Source organism: Pteropus alecto, unplaced genomic scaffold (assembly GCF_000325575.1).
Source record: "Pteropus alecto unplaced genomic scaffold, ASM32557v1 scaffold25, whole genome shotgun sequence".
NCBI classification, from domain to species: domain Eukaryota; kingdom Metazoa; phylum Chordata; class Mammalia; order Chiroptera; family Pteropodidae; genus Pteropus; species Pteropus alecto.
The window spans coordinates 3,941,491-3,951,162 of record NW_006441955.1 but is presented as its reverse complement, the minus strand read 5'-3'; the positions used below and the strand labels follow the sequence as shown (position 1 = coordinate 3,951,162).

General features: G+C 40.9%; 1 protein-coding gene across 2 annotated transcripts; it reads right to left on the bottom strand.

Annotated features, from left to right (window-relative positions):
- Positions 1–4,139: 4,139 nt before the first annotated feature.
- CDKN2C (cyclin dependent kinase inhibitor 2C) lies at positions 4,140–9,666 on the bottom strand. 2 transcript variants are annotated; one of them, XM_006919178.3, is made up of 3 exons: positions 9,335–9,666; positions 8,740–8,879; positions 4,140–5,339 (listed from the first exon to the last, which is right to left on the bottom strand). In XM_006919178.3, the coding sequence occupies exons 2-3, from the start codon at positions 8,866–8,868 to the stop codon at positions 4,962–4,964; spliced, it is 507 nt and encodes a 168-aa protein (XP_006919240.1). In that variant the 5' UTR covers positions 8,869–8,879; positions 9,335–9,666; the 3' UTR covers positions 4,140–4,961. The 2 variants fall into 2 exon arrangements, with proteins under 2 accessions (XP_006919240.1, XP_024907807.1); XM_025052039.1 differs by lacking the exon at positions 9,335–9,666 and having other exon boundaries at positions 8,740–9,318.
- Between the last annotated feature and the right edge of the window lie 6 nt (positions 9,667–9,672).

Below are 9,672 nucleotides of genomic sequence, written 5' to 3'. Positions count from 1 at the left end.
AAAGAGCTGATGTTTTTGGCTAACTGGTTATTTTTGGTGGGAGTGTGGTGAGAGAAGAGACAAAGGTTGCATATAGAATTATTGAGTAGGCCTACCCTAAAATTCTTCCTTGGCCAATGAGGATGGAGTCTGGGAGAGAGAGGTGAGGTGAAACAGCTGAAGTGTAATAATATCTGTGTATTATTTTAAAAAGTATAAACTCCCCTCCCGGCCCCTGATCCCCCCTCGTATGTGCTGGTACCTCTGGATGGTTCAGAAGCCATTTTAGAACTCAGGAAGCAAAATATGAGTTCCACTTGTGCTTTTGCAGGTGCTGTGGTGGCGAGGATAACCTTTGCTCGCTTGCCGGGTGTATTACCATGCTGTTATTTAATGTCTTTGAGGATTAAATACAGCACAGAAAATTCCAAACCCACATCCTAACACCTGAAGCTCGCGCAATGTTTCTATAGCAGATGGCAAAACATTTCACTGGAATCTTAATTTACCAAGTTAATACCCAGATGTGGGGAGTTTTTATTCTTTTGGGCATCGCTAAAGATCCATATTCGATTTTCGGATCTATTCTGAGTTGAAAAAACAAGACCCCTTCTAGATGTGTTGCATGCCCCAGCCCCACCCAAAGTCCTGGTGGGCCTGCAGTTCTCCCGTGTTACACGCTGAGGGTCTTTTTCAAATGAATGTACATTTTCAGTCCTGAACGTTTAGTAATTTTTAGGGGCAAAAGCAACATCATAGGGCATCTTCCTGAATAGAGTAAGGGCTGAAAGCCTGAAAGGCATTTGCCTCCTCGCATTTGACACGAGGCTCGGAGCCCGGCTGTCCTCAGCTGTCACGGGGGGGAGGTGAAAGGAGTGCTGGCCTTGGAATTGGGCATGGAGTTGCTCCAGCCGCGGCGCCGCGTCCCGCCGCCAGCTCACCTCTGCAGAGAGCTAGGCACTCACCGGCCCTCTTGCCCCTGCTCCCACGTCTCCCTCCGGCCCCGGTCCTCAGGCACAGGTCGCCGGAACCATCCAGTAGGATGGCCGCTGCCTCCTTGGGGACCGCTGCTTGAGGGCCAGGGCTGGGGGACCCTGGTCGCCTCGGTAGCCCGCAGCTCCCGGGGCGCTGCAGCGGCCGGGAGGCACCGGGGCCCGCTCCCCATCCCCGCCCCCAGCTCCCGCCTACTGCCCGCCGCGCCGTGCGCCCGCTTTCCCCAGCCGGCTGGCGCAGCAGCGCACACACTCACTCCGAGGGCGCCTCCAAGGTTACCCGCAGGGTGGGGGCTGGGGCAGGCTCCGGCCACTAGCCTCTTCGGCTGCTTTCCTATCGCCGCGGCCCTTCCGCAGCTTCAGGGCAACCGGGATCCAAACCCCAAAGCCGAAGAGGCTCCAAAGTCCGGGAAGGGAGGTCGAGTTGGGAGGCAGACAGGCGTCAGGGCGGGGGGCGGCCTTAGTTAGCTGTGGGTGCCCAGAGAGCAGGGTCAGGCGAGGTCGCGCGGCAAGAGGGAGCTGTGGCTCGGGCGGGAGCTCTGGGCCGCGCAGGCTGGGCCGGGGGCAGCGCGCAGGGGCTGCAGGCAGCACCGAGGTGCCCAAAGCGCCCCGAGCCCGCTGGGGGGCAGAGACAAGCGGGCGGCCAAACCTGCCGAGGAAACTAACTAAATAAAAGGAGACTGTTATTTAAGGCGCGGAAATTTGAAATATTTGGACAGGAAGAGAAAAGAAAAGAAACCTTAGCGAGGGAGGGAAAAGGAAAAAAAAAAAAAAAAACGCGAGCTAACGGTTTTGAAACTCCCCCACCCCCACCCCGGGCTTTTCTGCGCGCCCTGAGGGAGCTCTGGGCTCCAGCTTCCTCACTGGGGAGTCGGGAGCTGCAGTTGGAGTCTGGAGAGTTTCGAAGGGACAAAAAGGATGTCTTCGCAGCCCCGCCAGAGAAGGGTTGGGTTAGCTATGAGCACAGCTTTACCCTGAGTTTCAGGCTGGAAGATTGTCTCCTGCCTCACTAGGTCCTTTCGTGGATCTGTGTCCACCCCCCCACCCCACACACACACCGGACCTGCGGTGTAAAATCAAAACAGTCTCGAGAGACCAAGAGAGGGACTCCCCTCTCCGCAACCCCCCTCCTGTAGCCATTTGATGAAGGTCACTTAGGGTAGTCAGGAAGGCTACAACCCTTTCTCGTTCCAGCGCTGTGGTATTGCAGCGCTTCTGGGCTATTACTTCTACCCCCGGCAAAAGCCGAAAGCACCTTTTTGGGAACTGAGATTTCGAAACCAGCCCTGGGCCACGGATTCCACAACGTTCGTCTGATAACACGATAAGAGAAATTTATAATATTACCAATTGATTGCTTGCCCGGGACAGAATTCTTTTTATTTATTAATCACCCAGCGTGGAGTGTGTGTGTGTGTGTGTGTGTGTGTGTGTGTGTGCGCGCACGCGAGCTCATCACACCATTACAAGATACGGAATGTTTATCAGAAAAACTATCGATTCACTACCGAAATATGGTGAAATGCAGTTTGCCTAGTGGTTCGGGGACCAGAACGTGGACTGAGGTACAGTTAGTGTCCCCTCCTCCAGGTGTAAGTCGGGTTTCCGCTTATATTGGGCAAAGGCTGAGCCTGAGTATCCCGACGTGGATGCGGATACAGTAAAGAAATGAATTTAAGAGCGCATCTCTTGTTTAGCATCCTCCACCCTTTCTATAGTGTCGTCCTCTGGGGCTCTGATCACTCTGTTAATTAGCACTTGCTTCTCCACTCCGCATCTGAATAAGTTCAGACCCTTCCTCACCTCAGCTCTCTGCAAATTAGACCCCATTAAACTCTGCAGCACCATTTCTTCCATCCTATACATTTCGGCATATTCAAGTCTGACAATATTACCGAGGTTTTTGAGAGAATAATGGCTTTTTATATTTCCTAGCGGGGACCACATAACTCATTTCTAAAATACTTAGATTAACATAGCTATTTCCTGCGAAGAGCCGGGGAAATGTGGCAATGTTTAATGCCTAAGCAAATTTTAGGCTATTGAAGAGATAGAGCTACCTCTTTCCTTATTGTGCTCTGACCACCTGAGAATTAAATGACTGCAGAAGTGCTTATCTTTAGCTTTATGAACGTCCTATATCTTTATATTTTAAATCTCTAAAGAGCAATTTTGATGCTGAGACTTGGTGGATACTGAAAAGGACATTAAACTCGATTTTAAATTCAGAAATGTCCATCTTTACAATTGGAACTTGTAAGAAGGGTTGTTTGTATTTTTTAGTAATAGTCCTGTTTAGAAAATATTCAGCTTATTTAAGCAGTGTTTTGTATATTGATTCTACTTTAAAATCCAAATACAACACTTTTTCCTTCAAAACATCCCAATTTCTATTTTTTCTAAGCTTTAAAATAAGTGTTTTAAATTTAATTTTATGTTGCTGTCAAAAATAAATTTATTCAGTAACTTGTGGTTAGAGGTGGCAGAAGTTGAAGTCTTGTTGCACTTAACTAAAGGAAGGTAAACTTTAGTGCCACATAAAAAAGATTAAACTTTTTCTCCTATCTTCTTTTTATATTATTATGGAAAACAAATTATTGAAAACCACTTGCCTGCAACCATTCCAATCCTTGTTAGTTCAAGCATCAGAACCATGTCCTTCAATAAACCTTGAAGTATTTTGTTCTTTTTGGAGCAAAGGCAGGGAATTTATGAAGCAGAAGGAGGGAACTTTCACATAAAACATCTTTGTTCATGTGGGAGATGATGAATAAAGTATTTATAAATTTATAAATGGTAACTGCATTGAAATCCTTTGGTGAAAATCTTTAATTAAAGTGGCAGAGTAAGTAGTAGATGCTGGAAAATACTCTTGGAAATTTGATATTTCTATTTCATTCAAAAATATTTTTAGTTAGACATATTCTTAAAAGTATTTTAAATGTCTTACTAAAAAGTTTTGTAGGAATCAAGAGTGTAGGAGTGGCCTATTTTATTGTAAAAGTTTCTCTATTATACTGCAGCCCCTAAATTAGTTATGACCTTTATATGTATTTATATATTTTTTTCTTGCCGAAATTTTTATCCCCTAAAATTGGTATTTGCATTCTTAAAACTTAAACATTTTGTAATTTTACATTTCTGACATTCAGAGAGAAAAAGCTAGTGTTACACTTAGTGTATTTATTGTATGATTTGTGGAAATATATTATTTAATCAATTGTTTCATTTGGCATTTTCTTTTTAAAGTAGCTTTTAGAGCTAACGTATATTTTGTTTTAGATCGCTTCTTCTGAAGCCCGTTTTTCAACTATTCAACTTAAGTTTGAGAAAAAGAGAAGATTGAACATTAGGATAAATTCACATTGAAATAATTTCAGGTTTGATCCTCAAAAAACGTTGTTCTTATTCTATTTTAAAGCAGAAATACTAGGCACCAAATAAACTCTTTGGGTAGAGGCATAAGGAGCGGAAGAAAAGAATAATTGAATCACCAGAACATGTCTAGTTTTTCAATTGGTACGTTTTCTAATGTCAAGACTTAAAACATCATGATGTTTTATATGGTTTCCTTAGCAAGTGGCAAATTATGTGGAGGTTATAGAGGAGTGGAAATCACAGAAAAACATTGTCCTGTTTTGAAAAAAGTGTTTTAATTAGGCAAAAGAAGCATCAGGACAAACCATTTTTAAATATGGGTATTGAGAATGGCAAAGGGAGAAACAAGGAAAAAGTCAAGGAAAGATAAAATATTCAGAAGAAAGCCATAGCTATTTGCAGTTACATGTTAGAACGCAGGATTTTGCAGGTGAAAAGTTGCTTAAATATATTCATAAAACCTGTAGTAAGATTTTCACTTAGTTTCAGAAGATTTAACTAGTTCCTTAAAATATGACGGAACTGAATTTTAACAAATGACATTAAAAATAGGACAGCTAACAATTTAACTGACAAAATAGAAGGCAGTGTGGGAGAGAGCCCTCCCCACATTCATTGCCGATTCTCAGCTCCCTCCGCCCGGTTTCCCTCCATCAGGCTAACGACCTCGTTCCTCCGGTAGAGCCTCGCCAAGTCGCAGGCGGTATCCCCCTTATGGTTCCGATGCCCCACTTTGCTGGCAGTGTGCTTCACAAGGAACTCCACCACCGGGAGGTGGCCTTCTTTGGCAGCCAAGTGCAAGGGCAGGTTTCCTTCATTATCCTCAATGTTGACATCAGCTTGAAACTCCAGCAAAGTCTGTAAAGTGTCCAGGAAACCTGCTCTGGCTGCATCGTGAATGACAGCGAAACCAGTTCCGTCTTTCAAATTGGGATTAGCACCTCTTAGTAGTAGTCTCCTGGCAATCTCGGGATTTCCAAGTTTCATAACCTAGAAAAGAAAAAAAAAAAGGTAGAATCCTTTAAGTGCTCCTACTACAAGAATATTTTAAAATATCCACCTCTCCTATTTATGTAACTATTTTTGGTGAAGAAGTACTTAGGAAGACCCATATGATGGAGTTTGAAGGGCTCAGTTGCAGGAAGGAAAGTACTACTAGATAAAAGTAGAAGAAAACATAAAAATTGCGTTTTACGATGGAATATCTTAACCCAGCCCCAAAGTATGATAAATTGATCAATAAAATAGAATTAGTTCAAACTGTATACAAATTTACTCAAAACTCAGTTCTCTATCTCCCATGAAGAATTATGTAATTTCATGAGTTTATTAAAATAAAATAAATGGAATTTGAGATTTAAATAAGAGTCTTCCTCTATGCTTGTTCATGCTCATAAAATGTACCTAGGGTATTTACTATAGAAAATCAAATGTGGGTAAAATTTATTTTCTAAATAGCTACTAAAAAGAAATAAGGAGAGCGAGTTTCTTTAAATCTTCAGTATTTCTACTCATCAGACCCCATCACCTAGTGTAAAAATGATTTGTTAAAAACCAAGACCTGATATTTCCTTAAAGAATGAATTTTCACAATTTCTCTCCTAATAGATAATAGTGCCAAATTTCCAACTGTTTTTATAAATTATTTTTCTTTACAAGTTATTTCATATTGGCTACTAGATATATTCAGTGCTTAGAATCCCTCACTTGAAATTTTAAAATGTTACTGATTATGAAGGTGTTAAATAAGCAACAGTGTTTTACGTGGCTTATGATATTGATTCATCTAAAACTAAGTTCGTGTATTAAATAGGAGATGATTGTATGACAAATGTTCTCGAAAAGAATGAAACAGTCATCTTACTATATTAACTGTTTCTTAAAGTTCTAACTAGCCTCCTGATTTTCAAGTGAGCAAAATAAGAGAAAATAAGATATTTAATGTGTATTTTAGGACACAAACAGCTTTGTGGTTTGAACCCACTTAATAATCAGCTGGTGATCCCATCTTATTTCCTTTTGCAGTTATTATCAGGCATTTAGGAATAGCTGTTTGTAAACTGCCAGCATTTTTAAAGTCAGAATGTGATATTAAAATTTGCTGTCAACAGAAATAATTCACATGACAAAGACTTACCTACCGTTGTTTGAATATATTTTACTCTAATAAGAGGTCTCTATTAGGCTCTCATAATTATAAAATGTCTTATAGAGCAATATGCAATTACACAATACATATAATTTAGTTGTGAAAAAATATAGTTGCATTAACATGCCAGAAAATTTCAGCATTTTAATTGGTTTCATTTATATTTAGGTATACTCATCATAATATAAATTTATAATAAATAGATTGTATAAAAGATACTCAAATATTTGTGAAATTAAATATAATCCATTGGAAAATACATACGAAGTTGATCTATCTCTTTAAAAATGTTTGTTTTAAAAATAACCACAAATTAATATAATAAAATTTATTTAGAATGAATAATATTATATAAACGCACTCTATATAGATGGCTAAAATATTAAGCTTCCCTGTTTGATAAAACCCTGGTGGTTTTTAGCTCTTCCTTTGAGCCAGTGGTAAAAATGATACATAATTTTTTTTCCAAGAACTTCAATGAAATACACTTTTTGGTTATTAAAAATTAACACAATCTAATATTTGCCACAACTGCCTCTAAAGATTTAGTTACATTTAAGGACTTGGACTAGGAAAAATAAGAGACAGACACCTTGGATCTTTGTAAAGCAAATGTACGATTAAGGCCTTTTATATTATCCTGATTGAAAAGCTTACACTAGGAAAGGGAAACAAACTTTTACAATTGAGTTAAATAAACATAAATATAAGAAGGAAATTTGCCATCTTTCACAGAAAATAATAGTAGTATTAGAAGTTGTTTTGAAAGAAAGTTCTTGAGTTATGACACAACTTCAGAGTTAGAATTATACATACTGAAAATAAGCCTTGAGACTCCTGTGTTTCATTATATGTACCAGGACTAAGATACAATAAGAAGGTGTTAGTATCTTGATAAGTATGTTTAATATAAACAAGATTGGAGAATTGTATTTAAAATGTTTGTCAAAACATTTTTTTTTTTCAGTATTAATCTACCAGTCTCCCTGTTCGTCAAAAGTCCTGTAAGATATTACTCTAAACAAGAGTTAAGTGGCTCATTCTTTGTGAGATTTGTAAACTCTTTTTAGTTTTCAATAAGAAACTTTTTAATAAATTTGTGGTGTTGCTGTCATCACCAAACCTGTTGAAAACGACTAGGTAGAGAAAGAAAAAAATTCTTTCCCCATTTAACCTACCTGAAATAACAAGATAAATTATTTAGTATCTACGCATAAGCTTCCTTAATACTGAAAATTTTGCAAGGTCAGTGTATTCTGATTTAAAATGTACCGACTGTATGAACTTCATCACTTAATAGTATACCTCTTGCCACTTAAATATCTAATTCTTGTAACTAAAACAAAGCACCCAAAAAACCCTTTCTCCAGTTTTCAGTGTTTCAAGTGTGGCATTTCCGAATAAGAATAGCTCATAAGAATATCATCAGAACTCTGATAAAGCAACTGTTTGAGACTACTTTTCCATTTTTCTGTTCTCAGCCTTTCAACTAAGTTACATGATAACGTTCAGAGGAAAAAAATTATCAGGTACAATACTTGGCAGCTGGACACGTTTCATTTGTTGCTTGTAAATCTAATTACTGAAAATTAGAACATACCACGGCATGACCGCAGAGACAAAAACACTACAAGCTGAGCTCTGATTAGAAAATTCAACATTTTATTCCTCCTCAATCCTGAATGGGTGGATGGTATTACATTAACTGTGAAATGTACATCCTGTCCCCGTGCCCTGTCCACCCATTCCAAACGAGGAAAGGTCGTTTGTCAAAACTTGAAGCATTTGAAAGAAAAACACCCTTGCCAGTAGTCAAGAAAATTAACGTTAAAATCAATTATTGGAGCAAAGTACGGAAACCACTAATAGCAGTGTATTTACTTCAAATGATAATCATAATAATGTGTTTACAGAGCTGTCTTAAAAAAAAAACACACACACACCAAAACTCGGCGCTGCTACAACTACTTTCAAATCTCTACCGTCACAAAAACATTCCAAAAATTAAGACCAAACCTGGAACCCACTTGATAGAGAGGATGTTATTGGATTTGACGAGTTTGTTCAAAGTACGTCATTTTGGGGAGTTGGATCCACTTACAGATATAAAATATGGCAACCAACTAGGTTTAAAAACAGTGAAATTTTGTACCCCTGAAAGCTTAAAAGCTGTTACTCTAGAAACCCGGGTCACGTAGGCAACATTGTTGACCTGTTTTCCCCACCTCTCTGGATACCAACCTGCAGCGCAGTCCTTCCAAATCCATTTTGTGCATTGACGTTTACATTATTTTGCAACAAACTAGTAAGTTGCTCTAGGTCCCCCCTGGCAGCGGCGGACGCCAACTCGTTCCCCCAAGGTTCGGCCATTCTTTAGGGTCCTGACGGTCGGGAAAAGATGAATTAGTTGTTTTTCTTTTTCCCCTTTCCTTTGCTCCTAACCAGGCTGCATGATGGCATCGGAGACTGACAGAAGACTGGGATGGTTAATCTGGAGTAGAGCTTGGTAGTAAATACTAGTAAGATCAGCCTGCCAAAAGCCCGCCCCTCGATTCACACGTGATTATTCAGCAAAACTGAGCCATTGGAGAGGGGCTCCGCTCCTCGCTTTTTAGCTTAACCCCTATGAAGAATTCTGGTGATTCAACAGAGAGACACACAGACACACAAATATTCCTGGCAAATTACTCTGGACGTAAAATGTAGGCAGAGCTGTCACGTACCTACACTGCGGATCTCTGCGAGGAATGTGTGCGGAGACTTAAGGGACTAGATCAGGGCAGAAAATACCGCGAAAAGAAAGATATTTGGGGGGGAAGAAAAGGCGTTAACCCACCCTTGTTCACGGTGGTTACTTGAGCCGCGCGAGCCAGAACTGCAGGGGCAGGTCCTCGGAGAGGCTCGGTCTCCATCCGTCACGCCCGAGGGGGTAGTCCTGAGTCCTCTGCTGCAGGGGGAGCGCAGCTGTGGCTGGATGCTGACGTACACCGGGGGGTTAAAGATGATCGCCAAAGGCAAGCGGGATCAGCAGTTCCGTGGCCCTCAAGTTAAAGGTCGTAACGACTCCTCAGTGGCCTCGGCTTCTCGGGAAGAGCCTTTGCTGGCGTCCCGGCCGAGCAGCGGACTAACGCCGCGCGGGAAGGCTCCGGAGCCCGCCCGCTGGGCTACCGCTGC

Bases quoted from the DNA above. Each gene is read 5' to 3' on its own strand.
- CDKN2C (XM_006919178.3), bottom strand. From the start codon at position 8,868: ATGGCCGAACCTTGGGGGAACGAGTTGGCGTCCGCCGCTGCCAGGGGG. The intron at 5,340-8,739 runs GTTGGTATCCAG...TTTCTTTTCTAG, and splicing joins TTGGAAGGACTGCGCTGCAG to GTTATGAAACTTGGAAATCC.